The sequence below is a fragment of the Cydia fagiglandana genome, chromosome 16, assembly GCF_963556715.1.
Source record: "Cydia fagiglandana chromosome 16, ilCydFagi1.1, whole genome shotgun sequence".
Taxonomy (NCBI): Eukaryota; Metazoa; Arthropoda; class Insecta; order Lepidoptera; family Tortricidae; genus Cydia; species Cydia fagiglandana.
The window spans coordinates 4,519,351-4,544,411 of NC_085947.1; the positions used below are offsets into that span (position 1 = coordinate 4,519,351).

Sequence of the window (25,061 nt, forward strand, 5' to 3'; positions counted from 1 at the left end):
TGCCTCTTTTAAGGACTTGTTTCTATATTTATTTCTCTGTGTCAGCTCAGTTTTACGAACTCACGACCCTAGCTAACTTCCTGTAATTATAAATAATATTAAATATCTTTTCTAAATTAAACTTTCATTTCTAACCTATCTATCTCTACCTACATGTGACGTGAAACGTCACATTGGCGCCCAACGTGCAATAGTCTAAAGATTACAATGATAAACCGGGAGTATAAACGTCACAAACTTCTCCAAAGGGCCTCTACGTGTTGGATCTGTATCCCCACGCACGCCTATCAAATGACCGGGATGTATATACCCGTGAGTTTTTTTAAGAGAGACAAATAATAATTCATTTTATTTTGGCCCGCTTACGTTATTCCAAGTGTAAAAATTATCTACGACCGATATCTTTTGTAAGTCTGGAGGTAGTTCTGCCATTATGTTCTTAGGTATTTTATCTGAAACAAGAAGTGTTTAAATTTAAGGTGGCCACTGACGAGCCTTCCTACAGTCCAAATAGCGTGGCTGCAATCCAAAATCGGTCCGTGAATGTCAAAAACGTACAATGTTTAATATTAGGATGCCATCCATTTGGATGAATCCGTTGTAACGGCATCTATTTGGAAGGCTCGTCAGTGGCCTGCTTTAGAACGTCAAATCGTAGGTATTAAGATGAAAGTTATACAGGGTGGAATTGTTAACTCTGACCATACTCGGAGGGCCACCCCTCATACACATAACATTATCCACATATTAGGTCACACTGAACAACTTTTACTATGGGACCATACCTCGAAAACGCGAAAAAAATCAACTGTTCTATAGAAAACATTGTTTCTGATTCACTGAAAAGTATGAAACAGCAGATTATTTTTCGAGATTTCGTGGTTGGCACTATAGTAAAAGTTGCTATGTATGACCTACATCCCTCAGAGAATAAAGAACCCTTAAAGTACAATCACGCTCCATGATTGTTACGCTATTTAAGGTTCTAGCTAAATTGGGGCCCGATTCGGATTATGAAATAGACATCTATTAGACATCACCAAGATACGATAACGATAATTTTTAAGATTTGACATTTGCGCGGTTCTGGAGATACTCTTGAACGATTTCCACAGGATATGACTTAGAGATCTAATACACGTCTAATAGATATCTTACTCTATCTAACGTAAAAGTGACATTGGTTGCCCGAATTGCGCTGCAAAAGAGAACTAGTTGATATCTAAACTGTAACGTAATATCTAGAATGGATCTAGTACGTGTCGTCTCTTGTGAATATCTTGAAGTTTGAATACGGCAGTTGGACACTCCATTGCGCAAGTATGGAACAACCAATTTAGCTCGTAAAACACATAAATGGCGTAACAATCGCCGAGCGTGATGGTACAGTCGCCATCAGTTATATCGGAGCGGCCAAGGTGCTCACAAATATCTGAACACGCCTCTATTGCCAAGGCGTTAGAGTGTTTGTTCAGATATTGTGAACACCTTGACCGCTCAGATATATCTGATGGCGACTGTGCAAAATGAAACCTCACGTACCGTTGCATTGGTATTTCATCTTGTGCCACTCGATAGTTTCCTGGGAAAACGCATATACTCCAATCCTGCCTCCTTTAATTGTTTTATCAAAGACGTTTCCAGAGTCGACTATGAGGTTGCCGAGTCTGAACACCTTTATACGGATGAGGCCGATGCGAGGCCGGTGAATGAGCTGCCAGGAATATATTAGCAAGTGCTTCCAGCCTTGTTTGTTTGGGTCTTGCCAAAGGAGTTTCACCTGTTAATGACATTGACACAGAATTAATAATAGTACTAGGTATAGAAGGTTCACTCTCTAACAAAACGCATTTATTACGGCAGATATGACCGCAAGCGCGAGCAGGCGTCCGTTAAATTAGTCCGATTAAATTCGCATGGGTAACAAAACCTTAACAAATTATACACCAAAACCTTCCTCAACAATCAATTTATTGATAGGTGAAATGAAAACCGCATGAAAATCCGTTCAGTAGTTTTTGAGTTTATCGCGAACATACATAGACACAAACAGACAGACGCGGCGGGGGACATTGTTTTATAAAGTGTACCTTAGTGATGTTGCATTTTCGGGAAACGGGGTGATACTGAACTTGTGATTCCGTATTTATCCCGCTCACAACGAGGCTTCAAATCAGCTAACGCAGCGTACTACGTAGGCGAACAACAACACGCGAACGCGAAGCGAAGCGGGGTAATCCATCCTTTGATACCTATAGAAGTGTCCTACGTGGGCGATCTCGTTGCGAACGCGAACGCCTTAGGCCCGCCGCGTTCGCGAGTTGTTCGCTTACGTAAAGCCCCCTCCAGACTATGCGCGTGAATCGCGGGCGAAGCCCCGAACGCAAGTGTGGCGTCGATTTGGCAGATTGTTCAAGCCTTCGCGCCTTGTTCTCCGTTTTTTGTCGGTATTTCGGCCCGCGTCAAAGGAGACGTGAAGCGCGAACTTGCAAGACTCCACATTACATAATATTTTGGCTCCTCTGTGGCAAGATAAATATGAATTATATTATATTACACAGCTATATTTTACGGTTTAACAATAAAACAAAACGGAAAAACAGCTAAATCACGTATGATGCCATAGATAACTAACAGTTAAACTCGATCAGCTGATGCTTTTCCGCCATATTGCCGCAAACCAAACTGCGAAATCGCCGTGAAGTGTGCGAGTGTGGAGTCATACGTCAACTTCGCGATATGTTCGCTCCGCGATGTCGCGCCGCGATTCACGCACATAGTCTGGAGGGGGCTTAAGACGCAGCATAAAATGTTTGATAATAACCTGATCTTTAACCGACTCGGTGCTGTAAAGCGCGTTCCTCATATAGGCGCCGGGGCCCGTCGACGAGTTGACCAGCTTAATATGCAGCCCCGCATCCGCCTTCACCACGGAAGGCCAGCCTATCCAGTACTTGTCTGATTTCGCTTTCCACGACACTAAGTAAAACTGACTGTTGCTGCGATAGCTGAAAGAAAAGGTAAGTTAGCGCCACTTGCACCGTTAACCCAGTGTCAAATTGTACTGGTAACCATGGCAACTACAGGTTTAACCGGTTAACCCCGAGTTAGTGAATGGTGCAAGTGACCCTTTAGTCTCTTTGTGTACCGTCACAGATCATGCAGTACAGTCAGCAGAAGTTGCTAAGCGGGCCAGGTGTTCAAAATGATCTTGACGCGACCTTATTGTTAAGGGAATAAGAGCGTGTATAGGTAATGTTGAACACCTCGCCCGCTTAGCAACTTCTGCAGCTAACTGTACCATTAATACTGTTACCGGTTACTATAGTAAGGTACATAGAGAAATATAAGTAAGAGTGCTAACTCTATAGGGGTCATCCATTAATTACATCACACGTTTAGGGGGAGGGAGGGAAGAAAATGTGACATATTGTGACATGGGGGAGGGGGGAGACACAAACTTTGTGACGTCATTTTAACTTCATCAGTAACCGAAAATCTATTTAAATTATTTTATTCGCTGTACATTTAAATAACAAGTTTATAAAACGATAATCGTTTTTATTCGTTTAATTTTCTTTCCTAAGCAGTTTTGGGTTATAAAATTACTAATATTTATATCGTCAAAAATATTTTGATAAAATATTAATAATACTTAGGTACTTACTTAATTCGATTTGGAGTGTTTGTAGAAAAAATGTGACGTCACACTAGGGGGGAGGGGTTTGCCAAATGTGACAAAGTGTGACAAGGAGGGGGGAGGGGTCAAAAAACCTAGAAATTCGTGTGACGTAATTAAAAGATGACCCCATACATCAGTTTTCTTACCAAAACTTGATGCTAGATGTCGACTATGAAATAACTCACGTTTTGGTAAGACAACTCATGTATGGAGCTAGCACGCTTTCCTTGGGGGCTGTACATAAATTACGTAATCTATTTTTGTCGATTTTTGACCCCCCTCCCCTAAAATCATCCAGAAATCATGTTTCGAATGACCCCATTTCCTCCTACGTCATGCTATTTATGCAGACTCCCCCCCCCCTAATTTGAAATGACGTAATTTATGAGAATAGCTCCTTACTTATATTTCCTTATAGAACTCGGATAAATATAACCACAAGATTACGTTTCATATTTACCTAGTGTCTTAAGCTAATTCAGATTTACATTTTAATATCAAAATAATGTCAGTTTGTTATCATTCCTCCGTGGGTCTCGTCCGTTTGGGGTTCGTGGGATTGTTCGTGAGATCGTGGGGTTCTTTGTGAGTTCGTGGGGTTCTTCGTGGGTTCGTGGGGTTCTTCGTGGGTTCGTGGGTACGAGCAGAGGTTGACCCATGATTACCTATATGTAATATAAAATTCCCAAATACATTTTATATATTTAGGTATGCCTTACCCGAATACAATTCCTATAAAGTCATCATCATGTCTATTCCTGACAACAACGTTTCCAGAGAAGTCGAGGCCAGCGTAGGCCTTGCACCCCACCACGAGGCCGGCGTCGGCCCGTATTTTTGACGTTATCTTCTGGCCTCCGCTGTACACCATCCACACTGGGGACCCGTCTTCTATGAAGTCTGGGTGCAAATCTACCTTCATGTAGTCTCTGAAAGATCAACTGATGAAAATACATTGACATACCTCTAGCCGCCCAGAGACCTATAAAAAGGTATCCTGTTCCATTCTAATTTGAACGTTGTGTTCACAAAATAAAATTTCATTTTGCTTGGCAAGGTTTGACATATGGGCGGTAGGGTGGTTCAAAAAACATTTTTTTTTATTTTCCGACGGGCCACCCCCTTATTTTGTTACACTTATTATGCTGATAAAATACACCAAGTTTCGTAATTTTATCTCAACTACAAGGGGGTGCTCAACCACTTTGAAAATTTTGTATGTTGTATGAAAACCAAAAAAAACAAGTATTTATTATTCAAAATTTTATTTAAGTATCTGTTTTCACATTATTTGCACATGTGATTTATAAGTTTTTAAGTAGAAAAACATTTTTATTTCAATTTTTTATAATTTTTCAAAAGTAAGATTTTTTGAATTTCACCTAAAAAAATCATAAAAAATAGAAATAAAAATGGTTTTTCACCAAATAACTTTTAAATCACACTTTCAAATAATGTGAAAACTACTACTTACATAAAACTCAAAAAAATAATAACTTAATTTTTTTGGATTTCATACAACTTTGAAAAATTTCAAAGTGTTTGAGCACCCCCTTGTAGTTGAGATAAGATTACAAAACTTGGCATATTTAGTCAACAGAACAAGTGTAACAAAATGAGAGGGTGGCGCTTCTTCTAGCTAGAGTTTGAATTTTTCCCATACAAACGTGAACCACCCTAATGGGCGGCTAAAGGTTAAGGACAGGCGTTACGAGCAATAAGAATGGGGCCAGTACAGCGGGGTCAAGTACAAGAATTTAATCCAATCGTGTAGTCTAACGTCATACGGAGCCGAAACGTGGCCACTCACGATAGGACTGGTCCATAAATTTAAAGTCGCTCAGCGAGCTATGGAAAGGGCTAAGCTCGGAGTCTCTCTGAGGGATCGTATTCGAAACGAAGTCATCCGTCAGAGAACTAAAAGTCGTCGGCATAGCAAGCTGAAGTGGCAGTGGGCCGGTCATATTAGTAGAACCTATAACCGTTGGGGTAGACGAGTTCTCGAGTGGAGGCCGCGCATCGGCAAACGTAGCGTAGGACGCCCGCAGACTAGATGGAGCGATGACCTTCGCAAGGCGGCTGGCAAGAGCTGGATCAGAGTTGCCGCAAATCGTGCTCAGTGGCGTGCAATAGGAGAGGCCTATGTCCAACGGTGGACGAGAGTAGGCTGATGATGATGATGTGTAGTCTAACGCAACAAGTTACGACCAGTCGCGCGCATGATGCGAACTCATAATCTCATAAACCAATCGCGTTGTGGCGTTAGATTCCACGGTTGGCTTGAATTCGTGGGCATGACACCGCTATACTGTAAGACCTGTCCTTAGATATGTCAATGACTACATGAATGTTCGGCACGAATTTGTATCGTAAAATTGTGTTTTATGCTCATTCCCTTATGTGCGGAGACAATAAGGACTTTACAATAAAACTAGATCCCTGGATTATCTAATAGCTTATCAAGTTATTATCATTAGCACAAGCAAATATGTGTCGCTTAACTTCAAACTCGGGTAAATCCATTCGACCCTCTCAGCAAACATCTACCCTATTACCTTTTCTTAATACCAAATTTTCATAATCTGACAGATGGATTTACCCGAGTTTAAAGTTAACCGACTCATATGGGACATCTGTTGTATATCACAATGGGCCAACGCCGGCCACTCCAAGGGACGCAGCCATGCGGTAGAATGAGATAGCAATATCACTTGCTCCCTAACGCATAAATGCGTCCCTTGGAGTGGCCGGCGTTCGCCTATCCTGTAGAGTAGCCATAATGAATCATGGTATAGACATATCATACTGACGAACTAGATATTGTTTCGTTGCTGACGTTGGCGCAGGAATCTGGCACTTCGATAGCAGTTTCTTGGTCTTCGTCGTCTGGACATATATCTACGTCTATCCTTTCCACGTCTGCAAAAAAATAACACCTAGAATCTGTGCGGAAAAAGAGCGGAATGTAAGGCAGCCCATTTACATTTTACGATTCTTTTCTTTCCGCACAGACTATAGGGATGACGACGCAATTTTATATAACAAAGTCAACACAACAATATTATAACAAAATCCATACTTCATGATGGCTTCAACTTGATCGTGAAGTCAATCATATTTTGCTGTGAACTGCAAAATGCAAAGCGCAAGCAAGGCGGCCAATTTTTGGTTCAAACATGTGTTAAATATGAAAAGGGATTATACAGAGCCAACGTCTTGGAAGAATCTTGACAACTGGGCTATAACCGCGAAAATTGAAGTTCGCAAATTGCGGGGATTTTTCTCTGTCACTCTAATTACGCCTTCGTTGGAGTAAAAGAGAAAGATCCCCGCAATTTGCGAATTTCGGTTTTCACGGTAGCCGCTCTGTCCTCATTGGAAGCATATCATATTATGCAGAAGCAGTCGGGCTAGCATATGATTGGCGCGATAGTATCTCGCGGCGAAATAGACTACCCGTCCCACTTTAATTAACATAGTTAGAAAAAGACGTGTAGTCTATCTCGCTGCAAGATAATACCTACTGTCGCGTCAATCATGTGCTAAGGTCTACAGGTGCGTTAGTTTGAGGCCGTGCGGCGCACAGAACTCGACGCTACGAGCAAAAGCCATACCACCTGTGGCATTTACAAATACCATCGGAGGAGTGCTGACTGCAGCTAGTGTGGGGCATTCACTGCTAAAATTGGCTATGTCAGTCACCAGAGATCACACCAACAGCTCTTAACTGTAAATCGCTGTCGCTGTAACATAAAACAGCTAGGGAGAGGATAGTATAGGGCTCTAATAGAAACCTACGAACTATACCTACCACTATTATCTTCGTTCGATTGCGACGGATCGGTGGTGGTAGCTTCTGTAGTAGTAGTGGTACTCTTCGTAGTGGTACTCTTCGTAATGGTACCCTTCGTAGTCGGCCTCTCGGTTCGTGGTTTACTGGTTAACCGCGGCATTTTTGGTGTAGATTTCGGTCTCGTACGTCTTGTCGGCCATTTTACGTCAACTGTTGGTTTTGGCGTTCGAGGTTTTCGGTAGTGGCCTGGCCAAAAATCACTTTCTGAAAATAGTCAGTTTAAATAACCACTCGGATTAAACAACCAATACTAATTTATATCATTGACTGACATGAGATACTATATTCAAAGGAACATTTTCAGTTTGACTGGTTTTTGCTAAAAGGATTTAACTATCACTAATTTTATAACGGATATATTGATATTTTTTTCATTTATTTGAGGAAAAATGTATATGGCGTATGAATCTTTTAATTTATGTACCTATTAGTGTATTGATTTTGTAAGAAGTAAATAAAATGTACATACCATGTATCATACCGGCCAGAGCAACCTTATGCTTTGAATCTGAAAAATAATAACAATACTATTAACAATACTAATTAGTATAGTATATAAGTATAAGGGGGAGCATACACCTGCCGCGTGTGTGGCCGAGGGATCCTGTCTCGTATAGGGCTTTACAGCCACGAACGCAAGTGTCGTAACCAGGATGCTGCTTAAAACATCTGACACAGATGATAAAGGCCTGTTATTATTATTACAGTTTTCTTCTTCTTCATTTCTGTAATATAGGATGACTCACGTTAGACCGGGCCGTGTCCGGGCCGGAGCTTCCGGCGCATCGTTTTCTATGGAAAGCATCACGTGATCGCCTGTCATGTCATAGAAAAGTAAGCGCCGGAAGCTTCCGCCCGGACACGGTCATTTGTGTTTTAATTTATTTATTCACGAAAGACACAAGAATTAATTGTCAATGGACATTGGTTGTCATTTATGTTTAATGGGAGATGGCGGGACACCTAGACAAATATTGTGAAAAGTGGCGAAGGGGGGGGGGGGGGGGCATTGGCCATTAATGACAGGAAAACAGGTAATAAATGAAATACAGTTCCCCATATTAAATTCTTAAGGCCCCAGTACACAGTAGCTGACGATGGGCCATGAATGACATAACGATGAACAATGGCCAGTCGTCCGTTATTGTATACCATTGCCCCCTGTCCACAATAGCGATGGCTTGTCATGGGCCATCCTTGACCACTATGTACTGGGGAATTAAAGTACCAACCCTTGTGAACGTCCTCGTCCTGGGTTCGATTTCCATCCATTATGTACGGTGCTGAACCGTAGCACGAATGTCGCGAGACCAACTCTAGTCCTAGAAGAGTTATATAAATTAACTGGTTAGAGTCGGACCAAAAAAAAGTCTGAAGCAGATTTGATAGGTATGTCAAGAATGTACTTATACAAGGTAGAGGTATACCCACTATCAGCTGGATGCCGACACTGGTACATCCGTACGTGGCAGTCACTGAGGAAGGAACGGTAGACGCCGTGGTCGCATCGCGCGCACACCATACCGCTGGTTTTAGGACATTCGTCGGGGCACTCTTCTTTTGGAATTGTCATGCTTTCTGAGGCCAAACATAGACACAGTCATAGAGAAAAAAAATACATAGATACAATGTGTATGATCATTGGTCATAGAGTTCCAATAGAGAGGAACGCCTGTTAATGGCTACTCCGTTTGGTTATATCATGGAAGGGTTTATATATTAATTTATGATTTGTCATAGAGAAATAGTAAGACAAGAGTGCTCACTCCATACACCAGGTTTGGTACCAGAAAGACTACTTTTTTCATAGTCGACATCTAAAATCGAATAGCGGAATTATCAGTACTTTAAGTAGTACTGTCAAGTGACAATAGATGTAGCACCGACCGGAAAGTCTAATGCTCAACAACAAGACTTTCCGGTCGGATGCTAGATGTCGACTATGAAAATAATAGTCTTTTTAGAATAGAATAGAATAGAATAGAATAGAATATCATTTATTTCAGTATAAGTACACAGTTATACAATACATACACAGAAAGAAAGGAAAATAAAAAATAACACTTATAACTAACTTGTACACTGTAACTATACCTACACTGAAAAAGGTGAACACTCAGCATAATGCCGGGTCCTACTGAAGTAGTACCTGACGCTGGTCTTCCGTGAACACCTGTAGGGAGCGTAGTTGGGCGCAGCTACCGGCTACAGTAGAGTTATTAAGATAAAACTATAGGTAACTAATAATTACGACAATAAATAGCGAAGCGACAATGAAGCAGTTGACATCAAGGGATAGTATGACTAGCATGGCCTACAAAGTGTTTCTTATATACATAATACAAATAAATAATATATACTCATCCTTTTCTTTTGGGTGCTAGTACTAGTGTAAGACAAAGATAGTATGATTCTCTCTGTCTATGATTGAAATGAAACAGACCTTTGACAAACTATAAATAGTAACAGTACCTACCTAAAATTCGAAATTACTTGTCTTGTTTACTCTGACACTACTTTCTGCTTAGATAGAAGATAACTTTTTAGTTTTACTTTAAAAGCTTGCAAGGAAGTTAATTGCTTGAAAGGTGGCGGTAGGTTGTTCCAGCATTTTGTGGCGGTGTACTTAAAACTGCCACGAAATGCTGCAGTTTTGTGTTTGGGACACATGAGAAGTGTAGATAACCTTTGGCGCTGCAAAAACCGGAGTTTCTCATGCAGGTATCGAGGTGCTTGAGATTTCACAATCCCGAACAGTAGGCAAGCAAAGTGGAGAGAGCGCCTAGATTCCATGTTCATGAGATCACTTCGGTTAAGATATGGAGTTATGTGAGTTCTTGGTGGAATTATAAAACAGTAACGTGCACAGGCATTTTGGACTCTCTGAATCACTTTCTTTGTGTGAGATAAGAGGCAGGGACCTACAACTGTGTCAGCATAGTTAAGTTTTGATAATATCAGTGATTCGCATAGAGTAATTCTGAGGTCTATGGATAAGTAATTCCGAACTTGGTACAGAATCTTGAGCCTATAGAAGCAGTTTTTAGCAACATCGCAAACATGATTGTGGATTCTTAAGTTTTCATCCATGATCACTCCCAGATTTTTAGCTTCTGTAACTTGTTCAATATTATTACACTGATTTAAACTTTCACGATTATTAAACATTATCAAACTGCACAACGGGACTTAATCGCGTATTTAAGTTTTAAGATTTACCTCCGACGTTTCGAGGACGGCGTTGTCCCCGTGGTCTCGGAGAAGACTGGCTCAAGTTGACATCAACATCTTCTAGCCGCGCGAGTTTTTCGAACTACCCGCACTTGGTCTTGTTTATCAGTTTGAACGTTTTGCGCACTAGGGATGTCACTCTGTCGACACACAACACTAACGATATTCGATTTATCGACTGTCGATATTCGTTTCCGCTTACATTTACTAATGACTGGATTCCATGTGGATGAGATCTTAAAACCCTCGTCCCGATTAAAATTGCAATGTTTTTTGATTTCAATGGCTTCCCGCACTTTTCTACTGTAGAAATGGCGATCCGTGGAGAGGATTTTAGGGTTATGCAGCTCAATCCAGTGGTTTGGTCCTGACTCCAGCAAATGCTCAGCCACCGCAGACTTGTTGACCTGACGATTTTTGACAGCTGCGATATGTTCCTTAACTCTTTCTGCTATGGTGCGCTTAGTTTCTCCGATATAGGAACTACCACAACTGCAATCTATTTTATAAACGCCAGGTGACTGGAACGGAATAACGTCCTTCGGTGACCTTAGGCTCCCTGCTACTTTGGATAAAGGTGTGTACACCGTCTTTATAGAGTACTTTCCAAGTACTGTGCCAACTTTATCCGTTACCCCCTTTTACATACGGCAAAAATGCCGGCTGTCTGGAGACATCAGGACGTTTCCGCCTTGCCTTTCGTCTGGGTTGCCACTTTTTTACCTTGTACCCGTTCCTCCTTAGTACCTCCTGAATATGCGACATCTCGCTCTCTAAATATTCAGGGTCACACAGATCATGTGCTCTGTTTACTAGCGAGGTAACCACCGATTGTAAGTGACGAGGATGGTGGTGAGAAAGGGCGTTCAAATACCTGTCAGTGTGTGTAGGTTTCCTATAAACAGTATGAGTTAGGGTTCCGTCCACTCGACCAATCACTTTCACGTCCAAAAACGGCAAACTGCGCTGTGATTCCAATTCATACGTGAACTTCGTCTTCGGATGAATTGAATTTAGATATCGGAGTAGTTGCTCCACCTCCTGCTTCCCACCCTTCATAATACAGAAAACATCATCCACATAGCGCTTCCACAACTTCACCGCCCAAGGCTGCAAGTTTATACTGGCTTCGATATGCTCCATCCAGATATTTGCCAAAACCGGTGCTACAGGGCTACCCATGGCTACCCCATCAATCTGGAGGTAATGCTTTCCACAATACAAAAAGTAGCTTCCTTCCAAGCAGTTCCTCAGCAACACCATTACTGACTCCGATATACCCTCATCGCTCAGTTTCCTTCTGACTACTTCTAGACATTCTTTAACGGGAACATTGGTGAAGAGCGACTCAACGTCAAAGCTCACCATTACCTCATCTGGTTCCAGCGTTATTCCCTTGAGAATATCTATAAAGTGACGAGAGTCCTTCACAAAAGACGACATACTACCCACAAGCGGCTGCAACACCGACGCAACATGCTTTGCAAGATCGTAAGTGGGAGAAGAGATTTGACTCACGATAGGCCGCAAAGGCACATTCCTTTTATGTACTTTTGGCAATCCGTACAGTTTAGGTGGCAGTACGATCTTGGGTTTGTACAACCGATCGAACACGTCTTCTTCGAACAACTCCCTGTTGTCTTTGATGACAGCCCTAATGCGACGAGAGACCCTAGCTGTAGGGTTGTACGAAACAGGCTTGTATACGAGACTGTCATCCAGTAAGTGCCGTATTTTGCTGTCATAATCCGTTGAGTTCATCACTACAGTGGCGTTTCCCTTGTCAGCCTTAAGAACCAGGATGTCCTCATTTTCCTTTAGATCCCTAAGGGCTGATCGCTCCTCCGCAGTGGTATTACTCTTTGGAAGTTTGGCTTTCCTTAGAATAACGGCAACATCCTGTCTTAACTCTTCCGCGTCGCACGACCGATATCTAAATTCAATTCATCCGAAGACGAAGTTCACGTATGAATTGGAATCACAGCGCAGTTTGCCGTTTTTGGACGTGAAAGTGATTGGTCGAGTGGACGGAACCCTAACTCATACTGTTTATAGGAAACCTACACACACTGACAGGTATTTGAACGCCCTTTCTCACCACCATCCTCGTCACTTACAATCGGTGGTTACCTCGCTAGTAAACAGAGCACATGATCTGTGTGACCCTGAATATTTAGAGAGCGAGATGTCGCATATTCAGGAGGTACTAAGGAGGAACGGGTACAAGGTAAAAAAGTGGCAACCCAGACGAAAGGCAAGGCGGAAACGTCCTGATGTCTCCAGACAGCCGGCATTTTTGCCGTATGTAAAAGGGGTAACGGATAAAGTTGGCACAGTACTTGGAAAGTACTCTATAAAGACGGTGTACACACCTTTATCCAAAGTAGCAGGGAGCCTAAGGTCACCGAAGGACGTTATTCCGTTCCAGTCACCTGGCGTTTATAAAATAGATTGCAGTTGTGGTAGTTCCTATATCGGAGAAACTAAGCGCACCATAGCAGAAAGAGTTAAGGAACATATCGCAGCTGTCAAAAATCGTCAGGTCAACAAGTCTGCGGTGGCTGAGCATTTGCTGGAGTCAGGACCAAACCACTGGATTGAGCTGCATAACCCTAAAATCCTCTCCACGGATCGCCATTTCTACAGTAGAAAAGTGCGGGAAGCCATTGAAATCAAAAAACATTGCAATTTTAATCGGGACGAGGGTTTTAAGATCTCATCCACATGGAATCCAGTCATTAGTAAATGTAAGCGGAAACGAATATCGACAGTCGATAAATCGAATATCGTTAGTGTTGTGTGTCGACAGAGTGACATCCCTAGTGCGCAAAACGTTCAAACTGATAAACAAGACCAAGTGCGGGTAGTTCGAAAAACTCGCGCGGCTAGAAGATGTTGATGTCAACTTGAGCCAGTCTTCTCCGAGACCACGGGGACAACGCCGTCCTCGAAACGTCGGAGGTAAATCTTAAAACTTAAATACGCGATTAAGTCCCGTTGTGCAGTTTGATATTGTTCAATATTATTATCTCTTATTTTCAATTGTGGTACAAACTCATTAATTTTTTGCCTTTGTTTATTAGTGCCAATAACCATAAATTTAGATTTATTTGGATTTAAAACTAGGTTATTACGTAAGCACCAATCGGCTATGCGATTCAGGTCCCGATTAATGGCGTCTACCGCAACTAAGGTTTCACTGGGTTGACATGGCAAATATACTTGTAGATCGTCGGCGTAGATATGATAGCTACAATTCTTTAAACAGTGTACTATATCCGCGCTATACAGAATGAATAATATTGGCCCTAATATTGAGCCTTGTGGAACTCCCCGAGGAACAGGTGAGGCCACAGAACAGCTATAGGTACCACTTTCACTGCACAGTTCCACCTTTTGAGAACGGTCTTCTAAATAACTGGAAAACCATTTCAGGGCCACAGAGTCGAATCCATAGTAAGCAAGCTTGGATATAAGTAGGTTGTGATTAATTGTATCAAATGCACGCGAAAAGTCCAGTAAAGCCAATAAAGTTCCGTTTCCAAGGTCTGCCTCAGACAAAATGTCGTCGACGACATCTAAAAGTGCTGTCGCTGTACTACGACCTGCTCTAAACCCGGATTGTTTTTCAGGCAAGATCCCATTAGCATTAAGATACTCCGTTACTTGTTGACAAACGATTTTTTCAACTACTTTGGACAGAAATGGTAAAATGCTGATCGGTCTGAGATCCTTGTAATCAGCCGGGTTATTATTTTTAGGAATTGGTTTGATTCGTGCTTCCTTCCACATATCCGGAAAAACTCCAGTTTGGATAGACTTATTGACTAAAGCTGTAATAATTTTCAGGGTATGTGGTAGTGTCAGTATGATCATGTCACGTGATATTCCATCTGCACCTTGGGCATTTGACTTGATTTTCATGATAATTTTGGAAACAATAGTTTCATTCACCGGTTTTAGGCTAAATGAAGACGCGCCGAAGCGGTTAAATTCATAAAAGGTAAGTTCAGAGATCGCGACACTATCATTTCCTGGGAGAGTAAGGAAATGAGCATTGATTAAATTTGGGTCATTTAAATTGGGAGGAAGATTATACTGTTTTGAATTGAAGCTAACAATATCACGTTTAATATTTTTCCATAGTTGCCGAGGATTTTTTGAACTATTATTAATATTATGTTGGAAGTATGCCCTTTTTTCAGACCACAAAGCCTCATTTACGACACCTTTTAGTTGCTTGTAATACAGTTTATGGGAATCTAGTTTAGACGTGCGAAATTTAGAGTGGGCTTCATCTCTCAGTTTCATCATTTCCCTTACTGTAGGTGTTATCCATGGGTATCCTTGTTAGTGTTCCGTACAAAACTTTGTTTACGGAACACTTATGGGATCACTTCGGTCTTGCAAATCAGTTAAATACGTTTTTCTCAGAGACCGTTTGACATAGATACCTAAAATTTGGAACAGTTATAGCAATTACCACCACTCATATTGTAAATAAGTCAAAACTGCTTATTTCTTATTAAAGGGGGAAATTTAGGGGGTTGAGAGGGGTAGGCTGAAACTTTTTTCATTTGTAAGAATCGTGTGGGGTACCATTAGAAAGCTTGCAAAAAATTGAGTCGATGGACTGATTTTGACTTCATTTTAGACTGCAATAGTTTCGTCAAAAAATGCATTTAAAGTTGCAAGTTTTCATACAAAAATTTTCACCTCTGTCCTGGCGATTTTCGCGAAAACTATAGCTAACAGGCAGCTGACCAGTCAATACCCAACTTAAAGAAGCATGGAGACGGCGGGAAAATTATCAGCTTAACTTTATCTTTATTAGTTTTTCAACTGCAGCTTGACCTTTGGTTGCTTAGGGCTAGCTAACTGATGCTTACACTGGTCAATTCATATTAGGCGAGAAACATCCTTAGTTAAAACTTTGGCATTGAAATTTATGACTTATGTCTTTGACAGAAAGTTTAATTCTGCTTGCTTATTTTTGTGGGATATTTAATTTTATCTCAATAGCCTACTATAAGTATGAGTGAGATCTACAAAATACGACCTTATTATATTGCAAATAAGTTTCAATTTCGAACGGGCTTTCCAACCAATGGACTAGGCATCTCAAAAATTTGAAAAATTCAAATTAAGAATTCCGTTCTTGACTGTCGTTGTGTTTTTTTTTTCCACAATAGGACACATAGAGTTAGTAAGGCGTATAGAGATAATAAAGTTATTTAATATTTATGAACAGCTTTGGCCTCATGTATAGATTTTATTGAGAGTATCTGATTCGTCGAAACAATATACACAATATTCCTTTTCATTAAGTACCATTACATTTCTGTATTAATTGTATAATTATAATATCTATTAATTATATTCAGTACTTATGTATATTTTTGAACGGATCGGTGAGCAACAAGATTCAGGGCTATAACCGCGAAAATAGAAGTTCACAAATTGCGAGCATTTTTCTCTGTCATTCTAATTACGCCTTCATTGGAGTAAAAGAGAAAGATCCCCGCAAATTGCGAATTTCGGTTTTCGCGGTAGCCCCTCAGTCCTGTTACGAGAAAATAATTTTGGAAGACATTAATAGTATATGACAGTTAAATATCACAGTTTTTAGAAACAAAGGTAAAATTGACGAAATATTTAAAGTAATCCGATCTTGTTTTTTAGCAGTTCTAAATAATATTAAAGTCTATATATATGGCATAGAACTAGAAACAAAATCAAATAAAAAATAATAATGAGTTCTAAATTCAAATTGAAGGAGTATACATTTAAGGTATTATAGGCCAAGCGCGCACCACGATATTAATTTTTGCGACACGATTTTAGAATCGCGCTGTAATATATCGCAGAAAATTCACTGCGCGCACTGCGATGAAAAAGTCGACGATTTGTTCATTCTCAACAGGGATTTCGTACCAGTCGCTTGTCATGAAACGTGTCTTTAATATGCGATTGCTGTATGACTTTGAGCATTTATAACGCAAAGGTGATCCCCGTCTATTTCCATAATTAAATGGTCAACATCTAGCGTCTCATTTTGAGACTCCATTGGAGATGCAGGTGCCGAGATGTTGGGGTTTGGAGAGCGAATTGCCGACTGAGGTCCGGCCGGGGTGCGATTTTATTATCATAGTGCGCGCGGGGCCATACAACTCCGCATGCTGCAATTCACTTTGCGACAATCGCGTCGCGAACAATCGCGGAAAAATGTGACAAATCACAATTTTAAAATAGCTGCGATTTTTTGTCGCATATGCGCGCACTAACATATAAACACATACGTTGCATTTCTGCGACAAAATTATCGCAGGACAAAAAATCGTGGTGCGCGCTTGGCCTTACTCTAAATTATTATAATACATCAAGCATTCGCGAGATGCTCGACTTCGGTATTCAAACACAAAGCAATAGTACAAGAATCTAACTAAATGCAAAGGCCGAAGGAGCGATTCGAAGATCCGAAGCGTCCGACAGACGCGCGCCTCCCGTAACTTTTCCAAGTATTTTTAAGTACAAGTGTCTAAGTCGCAAGATCCAAAGGCTGAAGTCGCATTGGGCCGAAAGCCCGAAGCATCCAGAAGGTCAGTTCTAAACACAGGTAATTAATACAAGTGTCTAAATGCGAAGGCTGGAGGCCGAGCTCCGCGTAGGGCCGAAGGCCCGAAGCCTGCAAGATGTCAGTGGTTAAACACAGAACTGACAGCCTGGACGCTTCGGGCCTTCGGCCCTACGCGGAGCTCGGCCTTCGGCCTTCGCATTTAGATACTTATACTATTGTTCTGTGTTTAAGTACTAACATCCTGGACGCTTCGGGCCTTCGGCCCTACGCGGAGCTCGGCCTTCGGCTTTCGCATTTAGACACTTGTACTATTGTTCTGTGTTAAAGCACTGACATCCTGGACGCTTCGGGCCTTCGGGCTACGCGGAGGTCGGCCTTTGGCCTTCACATTTAGACACTTGTACTATTGCTCTGTGCTAAAGCGATGACATTTTGCTAAAGCTCGGCCTTCGGCCTTCGCACTTAGACACTTTGTACTATTGTTCTGTGTGTGTAGTTGAATACGGTATCCTAAAAACAGGCAAACAACCTCTGTAAAATGTAACGATGCGAGCGGTACGGCTACCATCAGTTTGGCATTGACATAAACGCTACCGTGGGCGTGAACGTAATTTACTTTCTATGCATCTCGCTCGTACTGATATATTAGTGCGAAAGAGATATACCTATAGGAAGTAAATTACATTCAAGTTATCGTTTATGTCAATGCCAAACTGATGGTAGCCGTACGGAACACTAAATGCCTCGAGCTATCTCGGACTTGGCCAAATTATTTTTTAATTAGGGATTTTCTAATTGGAGCATATGTGTCATAGATGTACAGTATGTATGCATTAAAAGCTTGGACAGAGTCGTTGATATTGTCGTTTAAAAGTCGATCCCAATTGACAGATTGAGTAAAAGCATTAAATTCATTCAAGGCGATATCTTTCAAAGGTCTGTACACTATAAACTTAGGCAACGGCTTGGGTTTTCTAACGCATAAGTTACAAGAGATAAATGCATGGCTGCTAAGATCTGGGACGTGATCAACCTTCAAGTTCGTAACGCTACAATTGCTACATATAAGATCTAAAATTGTCTCAGAGTGATCTGTGAAGTGAGTTGGGCTAGTAACATATTGATTGAGGCTCATATTGTGTAAAAAGCTTACCATTTTCTTAGTATTCGTTTCGTCAGTCGAGCTCATATTGATATTAAAATCACCCATGAGAACAGTATGATCAAATGTGGAGAAAGCACAAACGGATTCGGTCAATGCGTCTATAAAGGTATCTATATTTAACCACGGGGGGCGGTAAGCGGTACCGATCGCAAATTTCAGGCCGTTCAGCTTGATACTGATCCACATTTGTTCCACTAGCGGTGACTCTGGTGGATGTAGTTGTCGCGCGTAGATGCCAGAACGCAGGTAGAACCCGACGCCGCCGCCTCGTGTCCTGTCACCCGCGGGACGCGGTATGTGACGTAAGCGGTAACCCACCGGCATCGGCGCCCGGCCCCCCTCTCCCTGTCGCAACCAGGGGGCCGATTTTTGAAATTCGATCGTTCGATTTCGTCATTTGGAAATCGGTGGAAAACGGCGAAATGCTAATTTTTGAAATACTAGCGATAGAAATTGGGAATCGAGTGGTATTGACCACTCGTTTTCAATTCTATTAGTAGAATTTAAATGCCTAATAGTGGAGATATTATTGAACGAAATACACGAAATCGAGTAGTCGAATTTCAAAAATCGGCCCTCAGGTTTCATTTATTGCCAGGATATCCACTCCGTGCCGCTCAAAAGCTACCATAAATTCCTCATGACGCGTTCCTAGTGAGCAAGGATTCAAAAGACCTACTTTCAAAAACTTATTAATTGCAAATTGTATAATATAAGAGTGTGAGATTTGTACGTACTTTAAATTTATCAGAAACCTTTTTAGAATAGTTACGTGCCGCAAATTGGTAAATATACGTACATTAATATTTTTAAGATATTGTATGCCATGATAATAACAAAAATACTCGAATTGATGTTTAAAATAGGACAAAGGCATAATTAAGTAACTTGCTTCATTTTCGCTCGTTGCTATATACTTGATTTTACATGAGTTTAGCGTTAAAAGACATTCATTGAACGTTTTAAAAAGAGGTATCAAATAGGAAAATATTGCAAGTAAATATACGTTATATAAAGCAATTGTAATTTTATTTACATGCGTGAGGTGCAATGAGTAGTAATAGTAATACGCATCGTTATATATATAGGGTCCATATAGTAATAAACCATTGAAATTTTCAAGGTAAATACATAATACGAGTACAGTAATTACATTCCAATTTTTAGGTCTCAAATAAGTAAGTATTGCAAGAAAGTATAAAGACATTGTAATTGTATTCACATGCGTCAGATGCAATGAGTAGTAATAGCAAATCGCATCGTTATATTTATAAGGTCTATATAGTAATAATAAACCATTAAAATGACATTGCCTTTCGAGATAAATACATACGCGTTCAGTAATTACATTCCAATTTTCATGTAGGTGGTTACATACTTCACTTTGTCGAATTAAATCGGAGCTATTTCCTATCGGAGGCAGTAGGGACCACACCGAAAACACGTTGAATATCTTGCTCGGATTTGATATTAACAGCTTTGGTGTCAGTGTTGTCAGAGCGTTTCGCATAGATACGCCCCTCTCTCGTCCATACGAATTTCCAGTCAGAGGCTCTTCCCGCTTGTCGTGACATCCAGAAAAGTCTACGGTTACTTTTTGTTAACCGCTCATTGATGTAGATTGGCTGCGGAGTGTGCTCAGGCAGTCCTATATTTTGAGAGTCAATTCCGCGGCGTACTTTGGCGTTCCGGAGCATCTCGTCTCGAAGTGCGCGCCGAGCCAGCCGCACGGCCAGCGGCCGGGAGCGCGGCCGGGCGTCGGCCGCGGCCACGGCGCCGGCGCCAGGGGCTCGCGCGGGAGCCACACGCTCTACACCGACAATATCCTGGGGCTCCAACTTTACGCCCAATTTTTGAGCTACGGTCTGGACTACGTGCGTAGTTGATTCTCCTGTATATTCAGGCACTCCCGAAATTTCTATATCGTTGAGAAGTAACGCCTGGTCCCTATCATTGATGTCTACTAGCAATTGATCGAGTCGGCACTGTATTTCTGATGTGTTAGGCTGACTTTTTTGGTTACTTTTTATAATATGTAACTCGGTGCTCAGGCGCTGGTTTTCAGATTCGAGTTCTTTCACTTTTTTATCGATTGTACGTATATCTAATCGGAAGCTTTTCAATTGTTCCTCCAAAAAATCCGTGGTTTCAGTGAATTCTTCTTTAATCTCTTTAATGGCGAGTTCAAATTCTTTTTTCATTTCACTGAAAATGTCTTGCTTAGTTGAGCTTAGTTTTGCATCTATTATACTTAAATCCTGTTTTACAGTAGCGAGTTTTGAGTCTAGCATGATGGAAAATGACTCCATAATATTCTTCATCGGGTACTCCATGGTAATGGTAGACCTATGATGATTATGCAATAGTAGGTCATCGACTGAGCTTACGTCTTGCTGAGATGCATCGCACATCGATATATCGGCGCCGGTCTGCGCAGGCGGCGATTGTTGATAGTGGCTGCGTACAGGAGTGTTGTCGCCCTTACGTCCACGCCCGAGCGTAATATTATTACACCGAGGACAGTGCCATTTGTGATCTCTTTCTTGCATTTTAGTTTTGTAATATTCTATAGGAATATTCAGACAATAGTAGTGGTACTGGTCTTTACACAGAGCGCACAACAATATCGTGTCTTCAGCGATTACCTCGTTACACGCTATACATGCCATTTTTATGTATCACTTGTATTCACAGTTTAAAATAAAGAATTCCAAATGCAATTCGCACGTCAAGCCACAGCTGCTCGTCCTTGACCGCGCACTTGTCAGCGTAAACCGTTCGGCGCGGTAGGCAGATTCACCACAAGATTAAAGCAATTGATTATCCTTGAATCACAGTTTGGTCTTAATAGACTATATTATATTCAGATCACAATTAGATTTGTCTCACTTTTGTCACAAATATTCGGTCGTTTTACAGTTTTTTCACAATATTATCGTAAAAAGTTAGCAGGAGCTCAATATAGTTAATGTTTACACCGCTAACGCCACATCTACCCTCTCTCCTTTTTGTTACCAAAACGGTACGGAGTAAGCACTCTTGTCTTACTATTTCTCTATGACACAGTATCATAAATTAAGATACAAAACCCTTGCAGGATATAACCAGAGTAGCCATTAACAGGCGTTCCTCTCTGTCGAAACTCTATGACCAATGGTCATATACACATTGTATAGACTGACGTTTATCTAACATGGCTATTTTTACGTGACGGCACAGAATAAGTAATAGTATGTGACGGGCCCCTCCCCCGCAAACATCGGCAGACTGTTTGTACAGAGAATTACAGACAATGCGTCTCCATTTGGTTATATCCTCCAAGTATAAACCTGACTGTGGTACAAAAAGGTTAAAATTAATACCGTTAGTGGCGTAGCGTGAACTGCAATCTAGCGGTGGGTGAAAACAACATCTGCGAGGCCCTTTTCAATGTTTTCCCAAGGTACCTAATGAAAAGGTTGGCTTTGCGAGGCCCGCTAAATGCGAGGCCATGGGCGAAGGCCCTATCCGCCCACGTCTAGCTACGACGCCACTGAGTACCGTTACCTATCATCGTAATACACACGATCATATAATAAGCGCAATAACAGCGTATCACTTATTTTTGCGGCATTTGTTGTGTAACATTAGGGTAAATGTACCTGTAACTTGGTAATCTTCTTCGACATTGTTTGCAACGGGAGCCTCTCTTTTCACTCTCATTCGAGCGGTACACTTTGACTTTTCAACACTTGACAATTTAGCTTTTTCCCCTGAAAAAATGTACTGCGTGTTAACCCTTTTACAAGCACATTAATTATGTTAATTAAGACCAATAATCAGATAAGCCACTATTTACATATAGGACTGTCTTAATTCTAACATAGACGGAGATAATCATAAGGTACTACACCGTACTATATCGTATCTAGTTAATATCTAATTCATTCCCCGAATCGCGCTGTGAATGACGCCGACCACACGCCGACTGATAACTTGAAGCGAATTCGAAGTAGGTACTCGCCAATCATGAGGCATTGTGTAAACGAGCCTAAGCGATGCAAACAATTTTAACATCTATTTTTTGAAACTTACCTACTTGACATTGGAAATCCATCATCGCGCATGCAAGCATTGGAATATAAGTTATTGGTCCTTCCAACGGTTCCATTTTAACACAAAGTTCGGTTGGGTTCCATTTTTCCTTCGAATCGCATCTATAGGGGCATTGCAGACTTTCCATTGTTGAACTAATAATATGAATGGCTATAAAAATTAATGAAAATCTGCGTCAAAATTTCTCTGAATTACTTATCATTATAAAAACTTTTTTTTAAATATTTTATTGAAAACGTTAGCGAAAGTCTCCGTTTTAACTCGGGCATTTTGCTTTCGTATGTCCGGATGTTCTCCTCTACAGGTCGCAATTCTTAAATGATGCTCGTGAAATTTTGTGAACGGATTAAATAACAAAAAATTCCGAGTTTTATATGCGCCAATATGCAATATTTAGCGTCTATGACGCTTAAGACCATTGTGAGTTCACCTAACATTATAAAATAGCATTTCTTAAATTATGAGATGGGCAAATTACTAAAGTTGTGGTTGTAACTCGTGAAACGTCATAACTGTCATAAATAATCATCTTCATTGTAGCCTTCAGTCGCCTACGGCTGAGCATAGGCCTCTCTTCGTGTACGCCACTTATCCCGGTCCTGGGGTAGTCTCATTCAAAAGTGCCCTGCGATTTTCCGAATGTCATCCACCCAACGAGGCCAATAACAAAGTCATAAATAAACTATAACCAAAATATGTACCTAGTAGGTAATGTGTCATAATTAAACTTACTGAATAATAAGGATGTAAATAACATCATGTTAATAGATTTCAAAATAACAATTCAACATTACTGAGACTTGGAATTGCTAACATTCAGACTAAGCAAAGCGACGATGCACATCAAAATAATTGATTCAATAATTGAATTAACGGTTGGCTTCAGTTTCGTATTAAGTTAATAATGTTATGATTGCTGGTTATGCTATAAAATATTTCTTTGACAAAAAGCTTAGATTTAATGTCATTTATACGTTAAACCTTACGATCATAGCGGGATTACGGTGGTGGTACTGGTGCTCGACGCGGTCCCAGTACATGTCATCTTGAAACTTAAGTCATTGTCAATAGAGGTGACAGCAGGGTGTCATCTATTGGGCATTAGCACGTCGAGCACTAGTATCACAACCTTAATCTTGGTAAAGACATTATTTACAAATAGGTCAAGAACGAAAACGCGTACGTACGTCACGCTCTGCTATCGAATGAAAGTAAAGGCTTCGTCACACAGGCGCGTTGTCCGGGCGGGGCGTGAGCGGGGCGCGCCGCTTTAACCTATACAACGCTCACGCCCCGCCCCGGAAAACGCGCCTGTGTGACGGAACCTTATTACTAGGGGTTCAGTTGTGTATATTACATAATTATCTTTTTAGGTGCTTTTTAAATATGGAGGTGAGGAGGTTGAGATTGCGGTGAGATTTGTATCATATTACATTCCATTGGGTTAATTCTCATTTCAAAAACGAGACGGTCGTATAACCGAAGCTAGGGTATCTATCTCTAGTAGAAGAAAACAAAAAGGCATATAAAAATATATACTTATGTATTAATCTATTCAACTTACACTATGCAAAGTTAATTACAATTCTTATTAATGAACACAAATATATTCTGTACTTATACAATACTTAAATGTAACTAAGATGTAACTAAGTATGTTACCTATATCCATACAAACACGGATAGTCTTTAAAATAACATACGCTACAGAGTAGCGTTACTGAGAACAATCACATGGCCTGAATCGTCTATATTTCCTTTTACAAGTAAGATAACGCTGGATAAAGGTATAAAAAGAGCCTACCTATATAGTGTTAGTTTTAGTATTCAAGATTCATCTGAACGCATTACAAATTAATAGGTTCTTAAAATACCTAATACTTTTGTTACTCTTTTGTATACCAGGTACATAATAAAAGTGTTCTTAAAATTCAAGGGCCGAAGACAGGCCCGAGAATTTTCAGACGTAATGTTGTACCGTTGCACACTATGTTTTTTATAAGGCAGCAAACATAAAATGATATATAAAGTCAAACGAAATATTGGTTTTTAGATCTTTGCCTAGAAAATAGATTTTTTTTAATACAACTCTTGGCTATTGTGATATTTGTGATCAATTGATCATATAGAGTAGGTATAGACAAAGGACACGGCCCCCTACGCACCGCGCTTCAAGTGTAGCTGGTTTAGATATCACTGGCAGTCATTTAATCGGCAAATAGAAGGGCTGCAGTAGAAAAATATATTTTATGTTAAATATATAAAATAGACACACAACACAAACATACAACATTAACATTAACTTACACAGATCTTGTACGTAGGCAACTCTGAAAGTTCTTAGAAAAGGCTACTTAGAGATCATATAACAAAAAGAGGCATATTATTTGTGAAAATATAACTCTTTATACTTTTTTTGAGGTATATGCAATTTGGTCGTTATCTGTGTTTCAGGATT

General features: G+C 40.7%; 2 protein-coding genes across 2 annotated transcripts; both read right to left on the bottom strand.

Moving 5' to 3' along the window:
- Nucleotides 1-337: 337 nt before the first annotated feature.
- On the bottom strand, nt 338-8,038 carry LOC134671771 (thrombospondin-4-B-like). Its single transcript, XM_063529602.1, has 7 exons — nt 8,005-8,038; nt 7,494-7,739; nt 6,493-6,601; nt 4,402-4,611; nt 2,825-3,008; nt 1,543-1,780; nt 338-452 (listed from the first exon to the last, which is right to left on the bottom strand). The coding sequence occupies exons 1-7, from the start codon at nt 8,012-8,014 to the stop codon at nt 349-351; spliced, it is 1,101 nt and encodes a 366-aa protein (XP_063385672.1). The 5' UTR covers nt 8,015-8,038; the 3' UTR covers nt 338-348.
- Nucleotides 8,039-8,676: 638 nt separating this feature from the next.
- Nucleotides 8,677-23,446, bottom strand: LOC134672200 (uncharacterized). The gene is made up of 6 exons (XM_063530100.1): nt 23,336-23,446; nt 22,583-22,753; nt 22,150-22,260; nt 8,967-9,113; nt 8,768-8,857; nt 8,677-8,696 (listed from the first exon to the last, which is right to left on the bottom strand). Exons 1-6 carry the CDS (start codon nt 23,361-23,363, stop codon nt 8,677-8,679), a joined length of 567 nt encoding a protein of 188 aa, XP_063386170.1. The 5' UTR covers nt 23,364-23,446.
- Nucleotides 23,447-25,061: the final 1,615 nt, after the last annotated feature.